Source organism: Marmota flaviventris, chromosome 6 (genome assembly GCF_047511675.1).
Source record: "Marmota flaviventris isolate mMarFla1 chromosome 6, mMarFla1.hap1, whole genome shotgun sequence".
Classification (NCBI taxonomy): Eukaryota; Metazoa; Chordata; class Mammalia; order Rodentia; family Sciuridae; genus Marmota; species Marmota flaviventris.
In genome coordinates, this window is record NC_092503.1 from 143,986,526 (window position 1) to 144,012,807 (window position 26,282).

General features: G+C 37.7%; 1 protein-coding gene across 1 annotated transcript in view; it reads right to left on the reverse strand.

Moving 5' to 3' along the window:
- Positions 1 to 26,282, reverse strand: part of LOC114102621 (uncharacterized) — a 287,939-nt gene that overhangs the window by 69,687 nt on the left and 191,970 nt on the right. Inside the window, exons 15-17 of the mRNA XM_071613859.1 lie at positions 22,767 to 22,985; positions 20,192 to 20,444; positions 13,785 to 13,948 (exon numbers count right to left, since the gene is read on the reverse strand). Coding sequence (XP_071469960.1) covers positions 13,785 to 13,948; positions 20,192 to 20,444; positions 22,767 to 22,985 — 636 coding nt within the window. The remainder of the gene's footprint in view (positions 1 to 13,784; positions 13,949 to 20,191; positions 20,445 to 22,766; positions 22,986 to 26,282) is intronic.

A 26,282-nucleotide genomic window follows, 5' to 3' on the forward strand; every position in this document is an offset into this window, starting at 1 on the left:
ATTATCCATGTTTTAAAGATAAAGGAGCAGGGTCAAAAGACACCTCTGCCAAAGGACACAAAACCGGCAAGTGACAGGCAGGCTCAACTCATTCTGTTCCCCTTCAAAATCCAGGAGCTGAACCAGTGAATCACACTCATTCATTACAGGAAAGTTAACCAAAAATGTGCTTTTTTTTTTCTTTTATCATTTTTAAGTATACAGTTCGCTAGTTTTAGGTACACTCTCACTGTGTAGAATAGATCTTGCAACACTGAAGCTCTACAGCCATTAAACACCTATTCACCCTCCTCCACTCCCCAGACTTTGGTAACCACCTTTTTAATTTTCATTCTTGTAATTTTAACAACTTGAGGCACTTCAAATGAGTGGGATGGTACAGAATTCATCTGGCCTACTTCACTTAGCATCATTTATTTGGCGTTCATCAATGTTATAACATGTCACGGGATTGCCTTCCTTTACAAATCTGCATAATATTCTTATTTCATTGTATGGCTATTCTACATTTCCTCCATCCATTCATCTGTTGATAGACATTCAGGTTACTTCTACCTCCTGGCAATTGTGAATGATGCTGAAATGAACATGTGGGGGGGGGGCGGTGCAAGTATCTCTCAGATATGTCCTGCTTTTAATTCTTTGGAAATATTCCTGATGTGAGATTGCAAGATCAGATTATTTTATGTTTAATGTTTTGAGGAATCTCCACCTTGTTGTACACAATGGTTGTACTATTTTCTATTCCCATCCAAAGTGCTCAGGGTTCCAGTTTCTCTATGTCTTTTCCAGCATTTGTTATTTTCCGTCATTTTGATAAGAATGGTCCTGTTGCACGTGAGGTGATGTCTCATTGGGGTTTGTATTTCCCTTTTCCTAATAATGAGTGACGTTGAGCATCTTCTTTTTTACACCCTTAACAGAAATGTCTCTTCAAGTCCTTTTGCTGACTTTTTAATTTTTTTAAATTAGAGCTATTTTTTTCCATTGGTGAGCTGAAGAAATTCCTTTTGTGGTCTGAATATTAATCCCTTATCAAATACAGGATTTTCAATTATTCCATCCTGTAAGTTGCCTTTTTTACTGTATTAATTGTTTCCTTAGATGAGTAGACATTTTAAGTTTGATGTAGTATCATTTGTCAGTTTTGGATTTGTTCCCTGCATTTTTGTGGCCATATCCAGGAACCTTTTGCCAATAGTGATCTCATGGAGTATGAAAGCTCTCTTCGAAGTCTCCATATGCCACATCAGAGGGTACATGATGGGATTTTTTTAATCCACACTGGGAGAGTCTGTGATTATTGTGAGAGCTAATAATATATTGATTAGGGTTAGGATTCTATTCTTCCTGAGAATCAACTCTACCGGCTCATACTGACTAATATTCCTTCGAGGCTACTGACTCACTAGTCTAGGAAGGAGGATCTGTCCTAGGGAAATCCAAACTGTAAAGAGGAAGTGAACCAGAAAAACTGTGGCAGCACTTTCTCAAATTGAACTTATCAGCCCAGTGCTGATAGAAGGCCTGTGTCAAGTTCAAGGTCAGTGGCTAAGAGGATGGCTGCTGAGGTGCTGAACCCAGACTAAAGGCGGAGACACGGTCTGTCAGAACAGCTCCTTTGCAAGTGTGACCAGGATCACCAGGAGCTCATCTGTGATTGTGCACATCTAAGCATGCCTCATATTAACCTACTTCACAGATCATTAGGGAAGACTTACTTGGGCAGGGAGGCAGAGGATGGGGGCTGGGTACAGTCGAATCAAGACTTGGAGATATCAAGGTAGTGCAGAGGACTGTCAAGAAAGGAGTTTAAAGGAGGTTCTGCATCTCTGACATGGTTATCACTTCCCTGGGTTCTTTGCATTTGGATTCTTTATGTCTATCAAGTTAACGTTCTTCATTTCTTCTGCTATGAGCATTGTTCTGAAGCTTCGTAACTTTTCACATTGCACCTTATTTATTTATTTATTTATTTTTGGTTCTTGCCAAAACAAACCAAACCAAACCAACCTAAAACTCTACTCTGATCATTTTGGTAATTACAATGACTCATGTGAGAGCTGTGTGTATACATTTTCATAGTCTGTTATACCCAGCTGAGGATTCAAAATCAAAAACTCTTGAGAGATGTGTCATTTAAACATGTAGCCTGTCAGTTGTATATTATTTGAAAGGCGTCTCTTTGTCATATAAGAAACTGTATTCCTCTATTTATTCAAGTAGTTAATTCAAAGGAACTTGGGTTCCATTGTATTCCAGGCACTTTTATTTTGTTTATTTTTTTTAATAGAGAGAAAGAGAAGGGTGAATTATGACCAAAAGGCTTGTCCCCAGTCTAGTCCAATAATTTCATTCTATTTTGCTCCAATGTTTCTTTTTTATTCAAATTGACCACTTCTGTAATGTCCAAATACCATGTTATAGAGTTCAACGTATCACTTTTATGCACATCTAATCCTACTTCATTGGAGGCAGGAATTCTAAAGAAGTTGTTTTATTTGTTTGGTTATCTATCCAATTGTTTTGGTGAAAAGGATGATGAAAACTCTTCAGGGGGAGTTTTACAGAGATTATACAAGATGCAGACAGCCATAAGGACAGCGGGGTAGGGTGGGGCACAGGTCCATGGAGATGACACCATCAGGTGTGAGTATTTACATGAAAGTGCACAAGGAAACTTCTCACCCTAACTACCTTAAGCCAGCCCAACCCTAGGATTTGGGCTTTGCCAAACAGATGAACATTCACTTTGTCATTTCCTCCAGGTACACATGCCTTCCTGACACCTGCTCAGCACATCTCACATGCTGCTTCCTATATCTTAAGATGAAAGCAGAATTTCTAGTAAATTATTTTAGTTTCTATTGTCCTGGAGGTTTTAGAATCAGGCTAATTTTCAATTCACAAGAGCCAAACTATGGAACCCCTTCAACAGATAAATGGATAAAGAAAATGCGATGTATGTACACAATGGACTATTGTTCGACTATAAAGAAGAATGAAATTATGGCATTTGCCAGTAAATGGATGGAACTAGAGAATATCATGCTAAGTGAAATAAGCCAGTCCCCAAAACCCAAAGGTAGAATGTTCTTTCTGATATGTGGATGCTAACCCATAACAAGGGAAGGTTGGGAGGGGAAGTAGAGAAGATAATTGGATTAGACTAAGGGGAATGAAAGGAAGAAAGGAGAATGGGAATAGGAAAAACAGTAGAATGAGCCAGACATAACTTTCCTATGCTCATATGTGAATACATGTCCAGTGTAAGTCCACATCAAGTTTAACCATAAGAATTGGATCCAAATTGGAATGGGTTGCACTCCATGTGTGTATAATATGTATATTATACCCTATATAATATATCCTACTGTTACGTATATCCAAAAACAATAAATTTAAAAATAAAAAAAAACACAGAATCAGGCTAATTTAACAAAAGTCAACTCACCAAATAACCAATTGGCTATTTAGTCTTAACTAACTGACAAGTTTTTGTTTTGTTTTTAAGAGAAAAAAAAAATCATATCAAGGAACGTTCAGTTAAACTTTTCCAGCTTCTTGCAGCTAGAGATGGGAAAAGTTGGGAGAGAAACGCACACTCTGTCTACTGAAGACCAGATAGCAGGGGGATGAGCACACAGTGTGGCTCCATGGCCCACCCCAGAGTTCTCAGGGTCTAAGAGCAGAGAAGGGACCCTGAAGTACATGCACCCACAGCAATGAGTTGTTTTCATTACAACTCTCCAGTTTACTGGAGCTGACGCAATATCGTATCTAAACCTCTGAAAAAGGTCTGTTCCTATTCAAGCATGTCATAATGCACATAGTCCATTTCTATCAAGGTGTATTAGTTAGGGTTCTCTAGAAGAACAGAATCAACAGGAGGTATAATTATAAAAAGGGGACTCGTTAGACTGGCTTATACAACCAGAAGCTGGATAGTTCACAATGGCCATCTGCAGGCTGGAGAGCTGGAGGAAGCAGTAGCTGCACCTTCCAAGAGGCTGAAGCCTCAAAACAAGAGGGGATCAATGGTGTTACCCCAGTCTAAGAGAGAAGTCTTCTGGAAAGTCCCTGGAGAATCACTGGCAGAGTGAACTTTGGAAGAATGAAGGACTGAGAGTCTGATGTTCTCAGGCAATGGAGCAACAATCAAGAACCCATTCAAGAAGAATCAATGAAGAAAAAGCATTTGACAAAATACAGCACTCATTCAAGTTCAAAACACTGGAAAAACCAGAGATAATAGGAACATACCTCAACACATAAAAGCTATCTATTCTAAAACTAAGGTCAGCATTATTCTCAATGGAGAAAAATTGAAAGCATTTCCTATAAAAACTGGAACAAGACAAGGATGCCCTCTTTCACCACTTCTATTCAGCATCATCCTGGAAACTCTAGCAAGAGCAATTAAATAAAAGAAAGAAATTAAAGGGATGTGAATAGGAAAAGAAAAACTCAAACTATCACTATTTGCCAGTGACATGATTCTATATCTAGAAGATGTAATAAAATTTCACCAGAAACTTCTGTAACTAATAAGTGAATTTAACAAAGTAGCAGGATATAAAATCAACACCCACAAATAAAACACATTCCTAAACATCAGTGATGAATCCACTGAAAGAGAAATTAGGAAAACTACCCCATTTGCAATAGCCTGAAAAAAATAAAAATTGGAAATCAATCTAACAAGAGGTGAAAGACCTCTACAATGAAAAACTATAGAACACTAAAGAAAGAAATGGAAGAAGACCTTAGAATATGGAAAGATTTCCTATACTCCTGGATAGGAAGAATTAATATTGTCAAAATGGCCATACCACCAAAAGCATTATACAGATTTAATGCAGTTTCTATTAAAATCCCAATGACATTCTTCTTAGAAATAGAAAAAGCAATCATGAAATTTATTTGGAAAAATAAGAGACCCAGAATCACTAAAGCAATCCTTAGTAAAAAAAAAAAAAAATGAAGCAAGAGGTATCACAACACCAGACCTTAAGCTACAATACAGAGCTATAAGCAAGAAATGGCACAGTATTGGCACCAAGCAGACATGTAGACCAATAGTACAAAATAGAAGACACAGAGACAAACCTACCCAAGTACAGTTATCTCATACTAAACAAAGATGCCAAAAACATACATTGGAGAAAAGATAGCCTATTCAACAAATGATGCTGGAAAACTGGAAATCCTTATGAAGAAAAATTAAATTAAACCTCTATCTCTCATCCTGCCAAAAAAATCAACTCCAAGTGGATCAAAGACTTAGGCATTAGAACAGAGACCCTGCACCTAATAGAAGGAAAAGTAGACCCAAATCTTCTTCCCATATTGGCCTAGGATCTGACTTCCTTAACAAGACCCCTAAAGTGTAAGCAGTAAAATCAAGAATCAAATGGGATGGATTCAAACTAAAAAGTTTCTTCTCAGCAAATGAAACAATCAATAATGTGAGGAGAGAGTCTACAGATTGGGTGAAAATCTTCACCACCTGCACCTCAAAATAAAGCATTAATCTCTAGGATATATAAAATTTAACACCAACAAACAAAGAAAAACAAACAAACAAATAAGCCAATCAATAAATGGGCTAGGGAACTGAACATACACTTCACAGAAGAAGATATACAATCAATCAACAAATATATGAAAAAAATGTTCATCATCTCTAGCAATTAGAGAAATGCAAATCAAAAGAACACTAAGATTTCATCTCACTCCAGTCAGAATGGCAATCATCAAGAATACAGACAACAATAAATGCTGGTGAGGACATGGAGAGAAAGGTACCCTCATGCATTGCTGGTGGGACTGCAAATTGGTGCAACCTCTATGGGAAGCAGTATGGAGATTCCTCAGAAAACTTGGAATGGAACCACCATTTGACCCAGCTATCCCATTCCTCAGTCTATACCCACAGGACTTAAAATCAGCATACTACAGTAATTCAGCCATATCACATTTAAACTATGATTGCTCATTCTCTGAAAACTCTAAAGAACTATGTAAATAGCTTGTAGATCTTTGGTGCTATGCAGATTTTAAGGATATATAATCAGACCACATTCGTATGATACCAATGAAGACTTTTTGGGATGGAGGTGCAAGGCCAAACATACATCCAACTCATGGATGGGGCTTACCCCATCTGTCACCCTTATGGTAAATACCTAAAAATGAATATTTGGTAAAAAAGATAAGTTTTGCAAAAGAAGCTCTAGAAAAAAAGAAGTTCATTTTGTGCATCATACTAGAAACAGAAGAATCTAAACTGCTTAAAACTCAATAGGATGGGAAAATAATTAATATCATTAGGTATTAATTAATTATATGTACTATTATAAATATTAACTTGATATAATTAAGTGATTATATCAAGGTAAACAACACACCAGTAAAAACAGATAAAAGGGTGCTCCATTTAGATCTTGACACTACCCAATTCCAATGACTTCCACCTGGCCCATGATAAGTTCAATGGAAAAAAATCAGACCTTTAAGCACAGAAGGAAATAACTATAAAACTTCAAAATGAGGAAGGCTTTTTTAAAAACTGAGTCATTTAAATAAGTCACAATATGATAAAAGACTTTGCCACATGTAAATGTATTTATTTTAAAATCAAAATAAACTTATACAGTGATTAAGAAATGGAAAATATCTGTTCAAACTATGACAAAAGAGTTAACACTGTCAATATCTATAAAGCTCCTATAACTGAGTAGGAAAAACATTTGAAAGATCTATAGAAAATAAAGCAAAAACGACAGTTAAAAGGCAATTCACAGGAAAGGAAATATAAATGAGTAATGAACATATTAAGAATGTGTAGAAGCTAGTAAGCAAAAGAATACACATTTGGAAAAATCATGAAATTCTGTATTAGACTAAAAAGGTTAATGCATGATATGAATATAGTCCTATAAGCCTCCTCACCCATAAAATTTTCTAGAAACAATTCTGCAATACCTATCAGGTGTCTTAGAAACATCATAGCATCTGAACTGATATGCATGGGTCTCTAGGATCCTATGCAAAGACTAATTTAAAATGTGTACAAGACCATGTGCCTTAAGATGTTATATTAGAATTATTTATAAGATGCATAAAATATAAAACAATCTATTGCCCAACAATAAAGAAATATTTAAATGTCATACAGGCATTGCATGTTTATGAAGTTAGTAAAGAATACAAAATGTATCATATAATATTAAGTAGAAAATCATCACAGGAAGTTATATTCATGGTAGATAATTTCAATTTTTGTAAAAATAAATATATGTAGGAAAAAAATCAGAATAAATTTCCGATCAGCAATGTTTTGTCTAGATGAGGAAATTATTGGTGTGTTTTTCACTTACTTTTTGATTATTTTATGCAGTTTCAATTTTTGCCTAAATATTTATTCTTCCTAACTATAAAATCAAGTCAAAATAATTATGCCTTTTCAAGTCACCTCTCCTACCACAGCTACGGGGGAGTGAGAATTTTTCTAGTAGAATCCCTTCAGCAAGAAATGACTCAGACTTTTGGAGGAATGACAGCCAATTAGTGGGCCTCCAGAGGGCCCAATCTGGGGCTTACACAGCAGACCCCACAATGTGAGCTTCCGGTGCCCAGAGCTAAACAAAATTCTCTATTAACAACCAGCACAAGAGACTTAATTTCACTGTTGTTCCCATAATACCAGCTATGTTTTCACTACTGTCTCCACAGCCTCGATGGAAAACACAGAACGACTTAGGGTGGCTGTGTTAACATTTGGATTCAGCACACACTAACCTAAGTCAGTCAACATGTGCAATTCTACAGTGGCACTTTTCACTAAGGTAAGTCCTCATGACGTCTGGGTCTCTTTATTATTGTCAGGCCAGTGCAAAACCCAGTTTCACTGACTAGACACATCTGCTGTGGATGGCGCTTCCTTCATAGAACTGGTCCACCCAGCCATTAGGCCATTTCAGAAAAAGATACCTTATGAATAGCAGTATGGAGAGGTTTTTTGTTGTTGTTGTTCACACACTGGAGGAACTTTATTGATGCATATGGGAAAGATAGAAAAGACAGATAATTTTTGCCTATAGGAAATTACTTTATCATTATTAAAAAAATTTAAAAATAAAAAAAGAAAGGAAGGAAGGAAGAGAAAGAAAGAAAGAAAGAAAGAAAGAAAGAAAGAAAGAAAGAAAGAAAGAAAGAAAGGAAGGAAGGAAGAAAACAGAGGAAAAAATGTTAAGGGCATCTGCTTCTAAAATACAAGCAAAACCTTGCTTTGGATAACTGAGCATGCCCAGTTCCAACATGGCAGGACAGTAGGAGCTACATTGAGTATTATTTACCCTACATTTTCCAGATTATTTCTCTATAATGCCCATGCACTCCATCACCTTTGCTTTGACCTTAGTCATTCTGTGTCCATTACAGAGCTTCCCATTCCTACATACATCTCCCCATAGGGTCATCTTTCTCTTCTTTTTTAAAGCAAATGCCCATTTGTTTTGAGTAGCAAAGGTTTTAATTCTAACTATTTGGTGCACAAATTCTTCACTTTTTTTGGTACTTTATAATTAATCTAGATGATTAAAATGTATATCTCAGTGAATAGTATGGCTGTAAACAGTCATTTTAAGTGAAAGGAGATGTATTGGTGGGGGAATAAATGATACATAACAATACCTGGTGAATCTTACTTATAGAAATCTAAACTACATGATGTAGTATTTCATTTCTTTAACTTCTCTTGGAAGCACTAGTCATTTGAAATAATATAGTGATAACTCATGTGGAGCACCATAAAATTTACACATATGTGTTATTTTTACCCTGGTATACAAGGAAATGTCTAAATTCTAGCGAATGAGACAAACTTCCCTCAGGCTACACTGCAAGCCAGTGGTCAAAAGAAAACCAAATGATCAGAGAAGACTCTTGCCTTCCCCAGGAAAGGAAGCGCCCTGGAAAGATGACGTACAGCACTTATGACATGTCAAAGTACAAACCAAGCCTGGACCTAAATAACACACATGCCCTGGAGAGCTAGGCAATTTGACTACAGCTGTTAGTGACCTAAGGGCCACGTCAGAGAATGATCCCTCTACTGAAGGAAGATTTGAGGAGGGAATTCACCTCCTCCAATAAGAATAGCTATTACTGTGTGAATTTCCCTGCATCCTGCCACAAACCACCCAGCATCTGCATTCACCCTCTCCTCTCCTTGATCACATCATGAGACAAGGTCTTTTGTTGCTGCAGTCCGGCTGCAGCAAAATAAGTGTGTGTGTGTGTGTGTGGGGGGGGGTGACGAGCAACTTGTGTACATTGATACAGCAGGAGTGGGAGCCGTTTATTGTAGCACAGGAGGGGTATATATACATTCCACACAGCTTATCTAATTAGCATAAACTCGATACAGCAGTCAACCAATAAGGAATCTCCACACTTAATGGCTGGCTGGCGTTACTTCACAAGCCACTCCCCCTGGCAAAATGCCAGGCGCCATCCTGACTTGTTTACAGACCCTAACATTTTGTGTCAGGTTGTCTCTGTGCAAAGTTGTCTCTGTGCTCTACTGCGTGTCTTCAGAGACCTTCCTCAACCTATAGTACTCCTTTGCTTGGGTTATTGGTAATAGTTCCCTTCCCTGTAGAATTTTCATCTCTGCCTAGAAGTAGATTCAAGCCACAACCATTGTTGTTCTCATTCTGGACTCAGTTAACCCACTGTGATTTAGCTTCCATCCTGCAAGGCATTGAAGTCCAAGGCTTCCACTCCCCACAAATCATAGCCTATTGACTTGCCTGAGCTCTACATTCATCTTCAAACTTCTTATAACCTATGTTCCCTTGGCAACATCAAAGATATCTCAAGGTCAATCTGAATGAAAATTAACTCATTATCTCCTGAAAGTTTATGTTCTTTTTCTTCTTCTCCTTCTTTTTTTTATCATGGTACTGGGAATTGAGCCCAGACATTCTTACTCACTGAACTACATCCCCAGCACTTTCTATTTTCTATTTCAAGATAGGGACTCACTAAGTTGCTGAGGCTGGCCTCTAACTTGCAGTCCTCCTGCCTCAGCCTGCCTTGTTGCTCAGGAGGCTGAGGTAGGAGGGATCTCGAGTTCAAAGCCGGCCTCAGCAAAAGTGAGATGCAAAGCAACTCAGTGAGACCCTGTCTCTAAATAAAACACAAAATAGGGCTGGGTATGTGGCTTAGTGGTTGAGTACCCCTGAGTTCAATCTTCAGTACCACGCCCCCCCCCAAAAAAAGAAAGAAATCACATCTTTCCCAGTGGGCTGTGGAGGACAGAGGAAGGAACCATTTTGCAGCCATCATGTGGGGGCTGGCAGCAGAGGAAGACAATTTCTGACAGGTCCGAGTCTGGCCCATAAAATAGTTCTGACAAACTAATGCTGCATGACAGAGAGTATGCCTAAGAGACCAGGAGAAAATCAAACATGTTTAGAGGTTTCCACAGAGGACTACTGGTCATGGAAACCCACCTAGCTCTTCCCTTCCCCTCCAACCCAGCTGCTTGCAGGACAGGCTGGAAGAGATGCATTTGACCGGGAATTCACATGGGTAGGGGGGCAGGAAAGATTGAGTTTGGAGACTGAACCCAAGACCAGGAAACATGGGGTCTGCAGGTAATGGAGTGGACTAAGAACTGGGTCTTCCCCCACACAGGTGGAACTGATGGATGATCTCTGCGGTACAGTCTTCCAGTGTGGACCAGTGATTGCTGGGCCCTGGAGGTGGGCTGATTTAAAATCTGCAGACCAACTGGCATTCAGAAAAGAGCCTGGGGCATATCTAAACCTAAACCCCTGCTCCAGGGTCCTGCCTCCAGGATTAATTCTCTCTCCCTAGCAACCCCATTCTGAGGGTGGAGCAAGCATGACACTTCAGACCAAACCCAGCGGAGAAGAGAAGCTGAAAATCTTTTGCTCTCCAATGGAAACAATTCTTCAATTTTTCATCATTTTTTTTTCTCTCACATTTCAATCCTTTTTGAAACCAGCTATTTTTCATGGATCAGTTTATTGAGGACCAGGATGTCTGGTTAATATATTTCAGTTTTATTTTGCATTCTTCTATTTTTAATTTTTTCTTTCTATTTTCAAAATTTTTATTACACACACACACACACACACACATTTTTTTTCTCACTTGTCGGTTTCCCTTCATTCTCTTTCTCTCTCTTCTTCTTCTATTGTTCTTCTTTCACTCTTTATTTTTTTTTACTTTCTTTCCTTTCCTCCTCCCTCACAATCTTCACATCCTATACCACTTCAGTTTTCTCCTTGTCCACCATTTGAAATGGCAAACCCTTTTGCAAACTTACTGTTTTTATTGTAATCAATAACTGAACATATCATTTCTGTTTATTGTGACAAAACTGTAGCTGTCTTAGCAGGAGCTATTTGGTTTAATGCTGTACATTGTTTGCATTGGTTGTGGATATTATTTATCTTCCCCTTAATGGCAAGGTACTGGAAACCTTCAAGGACACTATAATTCTCCAGGGTAGAAACTGTACCGCCTCAGATTCATACAGCTAGATGGGTAGACACACAAGCAACATGAAAAAATAAGGGAACAAAGCACCACAAACAAACCAGGATGCTCCAATAACAGAATCCATTGACACCACCGTGGAAGAAATGTCAGAGAAGGAGTTTAGAATGCACTAGTTAAACTGATCCATGACGTAAAGGATGATGTGAGTGAAATTAAGAAAAGAAAATTTCAGACCAATATCCCTGATGAACATAGGTGAAAAAAACAATCTTAATAAAAATTCTGGCAAATAGCATACAAAAACATATTTAAAAGATAGCGCACTATGATCAAGTGGGGTTCATCCCAGGGATGCAAGGTTGGTTCAACATACAGAAATCAATAAGTATAATTCATCACATCAATAGACATAAAAACAAGAATTTCATGAATATCTCAGTAGATGCAGAAAAAGCATTTGACAAAATAAAGCATCCATTCATGTTCAAAACACTAGAAAAACTAGAGATAGTAGAAACATACCTCAACATTGTAAAAGCTATCTATGCTAAACCCAAGCCCAACATCATTCTAAATGGAGAAAAATTGAAAGCATTCCTTCTAAAAACTGGAACAGACAAAGATGCCCTCTTTCACCACTTCTATTCAACATAGTCCTGGAAACTCTAGCTAGAGCAATTACACAGAAGAAAGAAATTAAAAGGATATGAATAGGAAAAGAAGAACTCAATTTAAACCTTTTTGTTGATAACATGATTCTATATTTAGAAGACCCAAAAAACTCCACAAGAAAACTTTTAGAGCTCATAAATGAACTCATCAAAGTAGCAGAATATAAAATTAACAGCAAATCAATTGTGTTAATATACATCAAACACATCCTAAACATCAGTGATGAATCAACTGAAAGAGAAATTAGGAAAACTACCCCCATTCACAATAGCCTCAAAAAATAAAATATTTGGAAATCAACCTAACGCAAGAGGTAAAAGACCTCTACAGTGAAAACTACAGAACACTAAAGAAAGAAATTTAAAAAGACCTCAGAAAATAAAAAAGGTCTCCCATGCTCTTGGATAGGCAGAAAAATATCATCAAAATGTTCATGCTACCAAAAGCACTGTACAGATTAAATGCAATTCCCATTAAAATTCCAATGATTTTCTTCATAGAAATCAAAAAAGCAGTCATGAAATTCATTTGAAAAAATAACAGATCTAACACAGGGTGCAGTGGTGCATGCCTGTAATTCCAGTTGCTTGGGCGGCTGAGGCAGGAGGATCTCAAGTTCAAAGCCAGCCTCAGCAATTTAGCAAGGCCCTAAGAAACTCAGTGACACCCTATCTCTAAATAAAATTCAAAAGAAAAAAATGGGGGATCTGGAGATGTGGCTCAGTGGCTAAATGCCCCTGAGTTCAATCCTGCGTACCAAAGAGAGAGAGAGAGAGAGAAGCCAAAGCTCAGCAGACCCTTATCTTTACAATATACAAAAAAAAAAAAAAAAACCTCAAGTTAAAAGTTTCATGACAATGGTCCTGACAATGACTTCATGGATATGAAACATAGAAGTGCAGGCAAAAAAAAAAAAAGGAGGAAAGGGAGGGAGAGAAGAAATGAAGGAAAAAAAAAAAAAACCAGGGGGATTGCACCAAACTGAAGAGCTTCTGCCCAGCAGGAAAAAAAAAAATCAACAAAAAAAAATGTCTGTCTAGCCTTTTTACTGCCCTGTATTTGTTGCTTGTCTTATTGTTCTTCACACACACACACACACACACACACACACACAAACAAACACTATTAAATTGATGACCCTATGACTTGCAGGATCAAAACTGGAGGTTAATTCTTACATTGGTGATTTGGGGCAGGCAGTGGGAAGGGTGGGAAGAAAGCAAGTTGGAAGACAGAGAAAAAGAGAACTGTAGACAAGCTTCCCAGGAATTTTCCCAGCCTGTCCTTGGATACCAGGGGATAACTGGTTTCATGTTGATTCTTAGTTTGGAGAAATCAATATAATGATTCACAGTGAAATCAGCTCTCTCTTCCATGGGGGAAATATTTCTGTAAAAGACAAATAATTGTTTGGCTGCTTTTCATGGTGGGTGTTGCCCATCATCATAGACATTGTCACCTGAGTGATGTACAGATGTCACTGACTTCTTGAACCATATTTGCACAAGTTAACTGCATTCCCAGACTAGAAGCTAAACATGCTGAAGAATTAAATTATGGAAGCTCCTTACCTGAGACCATACAAATACAGAATCAGGGCAGAAATGATGAACAGGAGAATGTAAAGCAGCATCGTGATCATCACACCAAGAATCCCCGGCTGCCTGCTTCTTACAAACACCCAGTAGAGCTTGGCTGCATCGGCTATAGGCATCTCCCCATCAGGTGTAAGCCTCTGACAGAAGAAAACAGATTAAAAGAGAAGGGATGGAAAATGATTTTCAACTTAGATTAATATAAAGACACAAAGACTCTATGATACCATAATTTGTTTTTAAATTAAATCTTCTAACAACTAAAAATTGCCCGATCTTTAGCTGCACAAAGGAAAAGAAAATAGGCTAGAGTTTTGTATGCTTGGTTTACTGGGTTTTCCTTATTTTCCCCACTAAGCTTTTAAATGCATGCACTCGACATGCAATTCATGAAGCAAAAGCCATGTTTTATTTATGTGCTATTAACTTCTGAATTTAATGAGCACAAGATATGAAGAAATTAAATATGATGGTGGAAAGATTCCTTTATTTCTGAAGCAGATTTGATAGGAATTTAATTTGTGCTATGCATAAAAGAGATGGCTTATTTTAGAAACTTATAAAAAAGTTATCAGGCTATTTAATATGGGCTTGAAAACCAAAGTTTACATTAATTTAACTTAAAGATAAGCCCTTTATTTTAGACAAGGAAAAACATATTCTATATTGGGTTATAAATGAATGCCAGGCAATGGGATCTCTAAAGACAAATACAAATTACTAAGGACCTATGGAATCATCATATTGCAACATAGACCTTGAGCTTTATAGAATATGCATTCTTTAGTTGATTCCTATCACACCAACTGGAAGGATTGTGGAATACAAATGTTAAATAATGTATCTTTTCTGCAAGACGAAAGAAACAGAAGATTTTTTTGAGTTTTTTTTTTAACTGATAAGTATATAAGTAGAGCTTAAAGAGGCACCTTTAAATGTAGTTAATCCAAATCACATATGTGTAAAAGAAAATAGAAGACGAGACAGGTTGATTTGTATTTTCCCTACACCAAATTTTGTAATTGGGCAATGACTAGAATTCAGATGTTATAGCTCTCGACTACTGCTTCTCTGACTACCACAATATAACATTTATTTTCATGCCATTAATCAGTCTATCTGCAAGGTATGGATCTGCTTCTAGGTCTCTAAGCAGCAGGTGAAGGCTATCATCCATTTCCTCTTTCCTAGATTTTACCTTTCTGCAGTTTCTTAAACATGAAGAAATATGAGATTCATCGACAAAGCAACAAAAACAGAAAGCGATATATCTGAGGTCAATAACATGATCTAATCAAAAGATGCTGGTCATTCATTTGACCCACATATATTGCACACCTACTAGGTGTACTTAAGTGCAGAAGACATAAGGTAAGTAAAATTAAGTAGTGTGTATGTGTATACACATGTGTGTGCATATGAATGATAATAAGTATTGTTGTGTTGTTATTTGTAGATATTAATACTTTTTATGATACTATGTGGAAATTAAAGGCTAGAGAGGTTAACTGACTTATCTAGTGGCGAATGGCAGAGCTAGGACAGAACACCGCTTCCCCTGTCTCTGATTCTCAGTCCTTCCACTATTCTGGTCACTTCTAATGGAATGGAAAGGTTTGAATGTGTCTCCCAAACACATGTGTTGGAAATTAATGCCCATTCCAACTGTGTTGAGATTAAGGAGAGGTCTTTAGGTCATGAAGAATGGATTAATGCCAATTATAAAAGGGCTGGGGCTGTGCGTTCGATCTCTTATTCTGTTTGCCCTTCTACCATTGAATGACACAGAAAGAAACCTCTCCCTAGATGCTGATTTCTCAATCTTGAACTTCCCAGAGTCCAGAACCATGAAACAATACGTTTCTGTTTATTATAAATTACCCAGTCTCCGGTATTTTGTTATAAAAGCACAAAATAGCCTAAGACAGGGATTCTTAAAAATTATTTGTTGAACGATAATGTTTCCATTCTAATTTTGTCTGCCTTTGTTCCCTGTGTATTATTTTTACCTCACTAAATTGAGGGTAAAAATCTTTATTTATTTTACATCTTTTTATTTTACATGCTTTATTTATTTCACTTCTTTTACAATCCTGGGCAGATATATGTGATCAATGCATACATACTGATCATGAAAAGATGCCATAGCAAATCTTTCCTCCATTTTTAATCAAGATTGAGGAGAAGGAAGAGGAAGTGTTTTTTGTTCTTTTGATATGGGACCAAGAGATCATCCTGCCTTTCCCTACTCAGTAGCTAGGATAATAGGTGTGCACTACTGTGACTGACTACAGAGGACAATTTTTGTATTTAGTGGAATTTTAGTACATAGTACTGGAGGAATGCACTTCCAACCTCTGAGCCTAAAGATTTAGAAACAGATGGAGCATTGATAGCAACAGCACTGGTCAGTGCTTCAATCTGAAACCATTCCACCTGTCACATCTCTTTTAAGATCCTTGGAAACAAAATAATCTCAGAAAATATCAACAAAATTAAGTAGCATCTCTCTTGCTGGTTCAAATGCAGATAATTCTCAAATTCACCTGCTAAGAAAGTCCATACTTTAAAGGTATAGAGACTGGCAACCCAAGTCAATGAGTGACATTCAGTCTACTACCATGATCCCAAACTTTAACTAAGATCAGAATCCCCATTAAAATCCATTCTGCCAGGCCTCTTTTCCGAGTTTCTGACTTGGTAGATTTTGTGGAGAGCCCATGATTTTGTACTTGGAGAACCAATGACTTAGATTAGTACTTCCCAAACTTCAGTGTGCAGTCAAGTTACCCAGAGAACATGTTAAAATGCATATTTAAATTCAGTTAGTAGGTATGCCCAAGAGCCTTTCGACAGGTGCCCTAGGGATTCCAGGGCTGCTGATCTGTGGAATCCACACAGCTGTAGAGATTTTTTTAAAGGGTAGCAAAATATATGTCATTGGCAATGAGACATGATGGATTCTAACTGGAGAATCAATAATTTGGGGAGACCTGGAATAAATTTTTAGCTTTTCCTTCCAACTGGAAAGAGAGATGGGTGCTCTGTTCATCTCTTAGAATCCAAGTCAGTTTCTTCAGGTTACAGACCTCTGAACTGCTTCTGAGATGACAAAGCTGGAGGCTGCTTTCCTGCAGATTACATCAGAGGCCCCAGAGTAAATTAAGTCTGCTCACTTTGTCAGCTGCCTTGGATACAGTGGACTGGTTGGCTATGAAACCACCCAAGGCACATGATTGAAATAAGAAAAAACCCGTACATGAAGCCTATAGATGTTCCTTCTGAAGAGTCCTAAGAAGATCATAAGAGACAGCTGCTCATTGCCCCCAAATGACTTCCCTTGTGGCTTTGCAATAGGCTCAGTCCCAGTACCACATTTGCTCAAAGTGCACTCTCAGGCCTCTGGGAACAATTGTGACATGCCATGGGATATGGTCCCTCCAGGATGCAGATGGCACCCTCCCTACATCTCTAGCTCAACAAACCTTTATGGCTCAGCCTTCTCCTTGCTAGACTGGAGACCAAGAGAGGTAAGAATGTCGGCAGAATCCAGCTGACTCCAACTCTGTTCACTCAGCATCAGAATGAGGCCAATCAGCAGTGTGAAGACAACTTGGAGATGGGGTAGAAAACACTCATGGCCTAAAAGTCGCCCTCTTTTGCCATGTCATCAAGGTGTTCAGTGGTACTGAGGTTTCAGAGAGTGGTCACATGCTGACACATGAAAACAAGCCTCCTTTCGTATACAGAGGAGCTTTCCTTGGCATAGGGTATCTACCTCCAATTCTAGCAGCAGGATCTGTGTGCACTGCTCTGAGTACATTTCAATGATGTAAAATGTCTACCTGAAAGTGTCTGTCAACAATTGCATAGGTCCCCCAGTTCTAAGAATTTCTAGCAGAGGTTGTTTTCACTTCAGAAATAGATGCAGACAGAATTCTCCTATGAGACCTGAAATGATACCAGTAGACTCAGAGCTTCAAGGACCCCAGTTTGGTTGAGAGCAGCCTAGGGATCCTCAGCAACTGAAAGCTAAGCCTAGCACCTGGCAAAGGGAAGGAAAAGGCCACCTTGATAAGGCAGCTAGCACCATGATGTGGTCCACGGAACCAGTGTCATTGGCATCATCCAGGGATTACAAGAAATGCAGAATCTCAGGCCCTGAGATTCAGAGGGAGCATTTTAATTAGGTCCCCAGTGGGCCTGCAAGCCCGCTGAGGTTTGAGAAGCACTGCCCTAGCATACCATAGCCTGAGAGGGGTACAAAAAACGGTAACGAATTCTGCTGATCTGAGCTGTCTGTTACAGAACCCAGGATAGAATGTGTCTCCGTGAACGTGGTTTGCATAGCACCTTGGTCTTTAGTTCTAAAAGCACATTAGAAACCATGGAATTAATTTCAGAGACAATTGATAGAGTCCATCAAAACACCCCACCTCTACAATTTGCTTGGTATAGTAAATATAGATGACATACATATGTACCAATTGTGAAACTTCTTTTATGTGCTCATGTTATATAATTTAAGATAATTTATAAAAGGGTATTCAATCATATTGATTAATTTAAAATATCCATTTGCTCCCTTGCTTAGGGCTATATTTTATGACCAGGTCCATTGTACAAAAATTTAGTAAAAAATTTGGATTTCCTTTCTTTTGCCTATTAAAATCACTTAAAAATTTGTTGACTTCAAGTTAAAGTAGGTTTTGTCTTGAACTATTCCACTTTTTTGCCAATATCTTCAATTTTGCTGATAATCTAATATAAAAATTTGGAAAACTTAAATAAAGTTTGCTAAATTACAGGTCTGGGGGTTATGATTAATAGGCAGGGGAGGAACATAGGTCCTCTGAGCTTTGTCTATGCTGAGTTTGTAACTTGCAAGCTATTCTGGTATTTCTGGATCCTTCCAGTCTGCTTGTTGGAACTTTCCAATGCAACTATGACATCACTAGTTCTCAAGCTGTGGTCCCCAGGCCAACAATATCACCAGGGAATTTTTCAGAATATAAACTTGGGCCTTCCTGCAGAACTACAGAAACAGAAACCCTGAGGTGAGGCCCAGAAATTTTCTTTCACTAAAACCTGCAATAAATTCTTACATGCAGAAGGAAGTTTGCTATAACACAGTAGCACTTACCAGGAAATCACAGGACTTGCAAATCCAAAGCAACTAGAGATTTAGATATGGCAATAAATTGACACTAATACCCATATCAACTTTGCATCAAATTACAGTCCTGATCTTCATTAATAAATAAAATATTTTGATGAAATTCAGTAATTATCAATGGGTATAGCATACATTTGAGTTTACAAAGCTATATATTGACTCAAGGTTTGAAAAAGAAATTTTAACATAATGAAATAAGCATCAACCTCAGAATTCAGGTGTCTTGGTTTTATCCTGGTTTCTATGTGGCTGGTTCCTCCCCAAATAAGAATAATACTTGTGCTACAAACTTCAGTTTTGTCACAAATATATAAGCAAGTAAATTATATGAAGATGCTTAAAAAGTATAAAGCACATAGATCATCGTGTACTTTGGCATATATTCATAACCATCAAATCCTAGAATTTTGTTTTAGGGTAAAATTGCTCTTTTTTCACTTTGCAATCACCACAAAAGTCAAAATAAAGCTCTATAGAGTGAGTTTTAAAAATGCATTACTTGGAAAATTTTTAAAAATGCATTACTTAGAAATGCTTTAAAAACTCTCAAAGTTCTCTGGTATAGTTATTACACAAGACTATTATGTCATAAGTCAGATAAATAATCTATCCAGTTAAAGGAACTATTGTAAACTTTTGTAAACTTTTTTGGAAAGTTTGCCTGCAAAAATCTTTAGTATTAGCCTGTCACAGTGATGCCCGCCTGTAATCCCAGAGGCTTGGGAAGCTGAGACAGGAGGATTGTGAGTTCCAAGGCAGCCTCAGCAAAAAGTGAGGTGCTAAACAACTCAGTGAGACCCTGTCTCTAATAAAATACAAAATAGGGCTGGGGATGTAGTTCAGTGGTTGAGTGCCCCTGAATTCAATCCCCGGTACAAAAAAAAAAAAAAACTTTAGTATTTTAAAACTACCCAAGTTATAAAATATAACTTCTTTGTAATAATACAATTTCTTTATAATAATTTTGAAGTTTGGGTGTGAACTTCTATATGATTTCCTACTTATTTTAAAAGTGTTTATTTAAGAGAGTTAAACTAAAATTGACTATGTTAGACACCCATTTTATTTTGATGAGAAAAGACATAGTAACTTCAATTTAAGATGAATATTGAACATTCATCATTATCGAAACCATGTCAACTGATTTATGTACTAAAGCTAAATTCTATGTCAAAAACTCATCTCCTGATTATTTTATTTGACTTACCCCCAGGAAAGTATCCACTATAAACACCGCCAGTGGGTCCAGAACTGTCCATAGTCCCATGGCGATGATCAACTTTGACAAGGTGTCAGGGCAGGAGGCAAACAGCAGCTGACAGCCCCATCTGATCAGAACCAAGAGGAATATGATTGCGTTCAGCATCAAGGGCCCCACCACTACCACAGGCAGCTCCTCTTCTATGCGAAGCAAAGAACTTGGGTAGCAAAGCTCAACTGTGTAGGGGTAAAAGTGGAATCTGCAGGAAAACAAAGCAATCACATGCGTACAAACAGGAAGGAAAATGTCCGTTGACTAGACACTCTACATATACTTAAGAGCATCCCCAAATTGTAAGAAGTCTTTATCTTTTCCTGATCCTAGAGTACCACCTAAACACTTCACCTTCAATGAACAGGTGAATTCTACCTGGTTCATGCTTATTGTTAAATAATACAGAAATGATTTAATCATAGAAAGTATGTCAATTTAAGCCACTGAGCAGAGGAGTCTAGAATCTAAGAGCTTCCCTGTAGTGTACAGTACTGATTAGTAGGCTATTTGAAATGCAAAATATACAGTGGACTTTCTAATGAACCATAATCGAACAGAAATGAGGTTCAATCAAATTTCTTCAGTTTTAGTGTAGGCTTATGGTTCCTCTAGATACACTCTCAAATACAACAACAATATAACCACCATCACTCACAACCAAAATTTTGTACTAAGAAGTCAAGTTCAGCTGGGCATGGTGGAACACACCTGTAATCCCAGCAGTTGGGGAGATGGAGGCAAGAGGATCACCCGTTGAAAGCCAGCCTCAGCAAAAGCAAGGTGCTAAGCAATTCAGTAAGCCCGTGTCTAAATAAAAAACAAAATAGGGCTGGGGATGTGGCTCAGTTGACACAAGCTGAGGATCAAGAGGCTAAGTCCAAGCAGAGTCCAGTAATTCAACCAGTCTCCACCCAGACTTTGGCACCAATTCTGTGCAAGCTGAGACTTCTTTCATGCAGTTTTCTCTCCCGAGTCTCAGGCTGAGTAACACTGTTTCATGGTTATTTCTGTTGGTGTGTCCTACCTATCAGCACTCTGCTAAAGAGTTCTTCTTTATATCCATTCTTTGACTTTAGCTTCAAAGGGAGTTTTATGCTTTGTTCTCACACTGCTATGAATTTCAAATCGCATGTGTCCATTGCTTAGCACAGAACCTGACACACAGAGAACATGAAAAAAGAATGCTCATTGTGTTGTTATTGCTGTGTCTCACAACTAAGATGTGACAAAGGGCTATTATATAATTCAAGCCCACGGACCAAGATGATAGCCAGAAACATATCTTAAAATATCTTTTTGGTTTTCGGTGGTAGGGAGTGGTTACCAAGTGGTTCTTTACCACTGAGATACATCCCCAGCCTTTTTTTATTTTTATTTATTTTATTCTGAGACAAGGTCTTGCTAAGTTGCTGAGACTGGCCTTGAACTCGAGATCCTCTTGCCTCAGCCTCTCAAGTGGCCAGGATTACAGGCATGCGCCACCGCAGCCACCATAATATCTTAGGTCCTCGGTTGCTTAAGAAATTGGTTAAACTGGTCTGTCAAGTTGTTGTTTGCAGTCTCATTTTATTAACAGACTATAACTGTAATAAAAATAGGCCTTCCTTTCCACTGAAGAATAAAAGAGCAAACACTGAAAAGCAACTAGCCCCAGCATATAAGATTTGTCTTTTTGGCTTCAGAGAACTTGATGAGGAAGAAAAAAAAAGGCAGAGAAGGAGGGCGACCCATGTAAAAATTCCTGCTTAAAAATTCAGTTATTCAGTATATAGAAATTTGCATAATCTCTACCATACATATTTGTGATTTAATTCTGTAAAACTATCAAAAACTTGATGTGCCCACAAATGTACACAGATATTCCTCTTCATAAAGTCTTAAAGTTTTTGGCAGTCTTCTTAATTGAAAATATACACACATCTTTATTTTTATCTGCACCATCTACATTTGAGAAAAATGAATTTTACTTGTACTGTTATCTATCTGTTTGTCTATCTACAATGTCTATGGAATCATGTTTATGGAGAGATAACCTTTAAAGTGTCATCTTTTTCTATAGGATAATGGCCCAGAAAGCTGCCTGAGCTCGGGTTTGGTAATTGTTTGGATTCAATCATTTTCGTAGAAGAGGCAATCTTTGCTGCTCGGAACATAGATAATAAATCAGACTTATGCTACTTCTAAAATACCTTCAGCCTAAGTCACTCTGATAAAATCAAAATAGAATAAAAGATTGTTGTTCAATTCCTCTTTGGGTCCTGCTCAGATATTAGAACATATTTGAATCTGCTAAATTTTAAATAAATATTGATGTACCTGTTATGTATTTGTATGCACACAACCAACCATAAGATGAAACTATAACTGTAATAAAAGTTCTTGCTCTCCAATACAGACAGTTTTGCCTTTTCAAATCATACCTGCATTTTAGGTCTTCTGGTAAATGGATGGGAGATGTACTCCGTGCTCTCATTTGTCCTATCAAGATGAAAATACATTCCTTTGTCATTCAGGGGAAAGCACTCACTTTGTAACTGGAGTTGAAATGGCCCATAGGAAAAGCCACTGGCCAAGGTAATGCAGGTAGAGCCTCAGGAACCAGAGAGATGCCATCAGCAGGATGATGTACCAGAAGCCCTGGCTCTGCCACTGAGCTAATTGAAGTTCTGAAAACACCAACACCAGCGCAAAATGGAGATGCTGGAAGAATTCTCCAGATCCCTGACCTGCAGCCACTGAAGAACAGCTACAAAACCAAGAAGAAACAGGTCAATCCTGCGCTTACAACAAAACCCAAAGTGAAATATTCGAACAGTTAACAAGGAAGACACTGTGGCAATAAAATTAAATACAATTATTTTCAAATACCTGGGACTCAAAAACATTTATGTTTCTTTTTTTGCGGTAATAGATGACCAAAGGGAAACCTAAAGAAACATGAATTAGGGAAGTGCAAATCAAAACTGCAGTGAGATAGGACTTCACACCCATTAAGATGGCCATTTAGAAAAAAAATAATAATAAGCATTAGTAAGGATGTGGAAAAGCTGGAATCTTAGTGCATTACTGAAAATGTAAAACGGCACAACCACTATGGAAAAGATTATGGCACATACCACCCAAATTAAAAATATAGTTACCATGTGTGAACCAGCTATCCAACTTGTGAAAATGCATCTAAAAGAACTGAAGGTATAGAAATGATATTTGTTCATCCCTTCTCATAGCTACATTGTTCACAATAGCCAAGATGTGGAAAAACAAGTGTCCATTGGTTAATGAAATGAAAAAACAAAGCATGATATTCACACAATAGAGTATTATTCAGCTTTGACAAAGAAGGACATTCTGACCCGTGTACTACCTGAGGGAGCCTTGCAGACACTGGGCCAGGTGGGATCATCCAGCCACAAAAGCACAGACACCAATGGCTCTGCTTCAAAGAGGTATCTATAGTAGTTAAAAATCATAGTAACAGCAAGTTGAATGGGGGTTGCCCTGGGTCTGGGAAGAAGGGAAACAGGGATGTGCTGTTTAATGGGTATGGAGTTTCAATGTAGCAAGATGAATAAGTTCTCCAGATTAGTTCCATAGCCATGTGAAGAAACTTATCTATACCCTTAAAAATGATTAGCATTGTAAATTTTATGCTGTGTGTATCTATCTTACCACAATTAAAATGTTTTAAAATGAAACATGGAAACAAATTATTATAAACATTGGACTTCTTTAATTTTTCGTAAATTTTTAAAGTCTAGAATATACCCCCCACTTATCTCACCTACCCATTGTGATCATTCTTCATTATAACAAAATTTATTTTATGTGACTTATTAAAGATTCAATATTTCACATTCAAAATTGAAGTGAGTTATTAATGTACTCCCAAAAATGCTTAAATAAGAATTCAAAACTTAAGAAACATTTTATTCCTTGACACACTATGGACATTTTCTGTTGAAACTAAGTAAATATAAAAGAATCAGTACAAAGTATTCTGATCTAACTTTCAGGTTGAGGATTAAGAGCAAGCTTGTGTTCAAAGTTTTCAAAATCATAGTTTTTTTGTTTTTGTTTTTGTTTTTTTTTTGAGAAGGAAGATGGAGAGGCCATCTGAAAATGACCGTCAGTCAGGAATTGTGCTCTCAAGAGTGTGTGTAGGTAACAGTGTTAGTGTGGCATGGGGACTAAAAATTCTGGAACCTGCCAGTTTGGATGTAATCCTCTATGCCTTGTTTCCTCATATGACAAAGAAGGCAGGAACAGCACCTTCCTATCAGGGTCAGCTTGATGACAAGGTCCACAGGTAGAAACCCATTTGCCAAGTCTCCCTGTCTCTTCTTCCTGTATTTTCCAATGTGACTCTGAAATAGTCTGGGCTTCCATCAAACCCAATAAATATAGGAAACCTGGGTAAAAATGAAGTGATTCCTTTTATTTTTTTTAAAGAGATATAAACATGCACATGCAAATATTCACTATTTAATTAAAGCAGTGAAAATCATTAGTATATGTCATGCACTTAATTAAATCTGGAATTGTTCTTTATAAGAACGAGGCTCTAAATTTCTGTGTAAGCGTGTCTAATACTATTTTAGAAAGATTTTTCTCAGATGACTCAGTTATTTCCTCAACCAAAAAGTGCTCTAATAATAAACATGTCACCAAAGGAGAAACTAGTACCGGAGTCAGTAGTCCAGTGACGTATCGACCAACTCATAAGTCAGGGGCCGTGCTAGCTGCAGAACAGAGACGTTACTCGCAGACAAATTCAAAAGATTTGACACAAGAAAGCTTATCGCTCCCTAATGATGATCAAATATGATGAGAATCCTTCCACAGGAAGAGAAGATAAGTGAGGAAATGGGAGTCTGACAACAGCAACATCAGCAAGCAGACAGCGTGATGACAGCCTTTTGGTCTGCACAGGAGGGACATGACATGACATTGACAATTCCTTTTTGCTGTTCATGAAGATGTGAAGCACTACCTCTCTGAAAACCAGTGTTACACTGAGCATGCTTTTCAGTTATACAAATGAGGGGCAGTTACCCAGGAAGAAGACCTCCAAGAGGCTTTGCTTTACACACAGAGATAGAGCCAGGGGACCACGGCTCTGAGAGAAGGATCCCAGAATGCCTTGCTGCATTCGCCATCATGTGAAATGAAACCCAGAACCTTCTACACAGCTAAAGCAAAATATCCTGAACATGATCTCCCTTCCAGTTAATTATTCTGTCACTGTTTTGCTTCTTCAAAGAGAAGAGGAAATTAAATGCAGACTCGGCAGTGTGGTGTTTGCAAAAAACTGGAAAATCTCAAGTGATGTAAAACAGAAAAGACAGTAGCTTCTTTGACCTTTGGAAAATTCCACTGTTCTGTATCCTTTGACATAAATGACTAAGCAGTTGAAGTGCTCATGCACAGAAACCACTATAAAATCATGCTTTCACCATTAGTTTCACTAATAAAACTGTTCTCCACCCACAATCTGAAATGCATAATTTTTTGTTGCTTTTTGGTTTGGGAGCCTTATGGTATTAGGGATTAAACTCAGGGGTACTTTACCACTGAGCCACATCTCCAGCCCTTTTTATTTTCTATTTAGAGACAGCCTCTCTTTAAGTTGTTTTAGGGCCTTGCTAAATTGCTGAGGCTGGCTTTCAACTTGCAATCCTCCTGCCTCAGCCTCCCGAGCCACTGGGAATACAGGCATGCACTGCTATGCCCAGCTGAAATGCATATATGTTTATCAGACTTTTGATTTAGAACAAATAACACCAAAATTTCGCTAGGGTACAATTTATACCTGTTTCATAATGTTCAATTATCTCATTGCTAGTCAACACATTACAATATTTGTTTTTATTCGTGTCACAATGGTAACCACATCATGCCAATTCAAAGAATTAGGAAAAATCTTGAACCCATCATTAGGAGTTTAAAATTTAGATACAGCAATATTAAAAATTTAATTGAACAAAGGGAATCAGGTGTATTCTTATAAAGAAAACCGATACGGCAACAAGGGATCGTTTTTGAA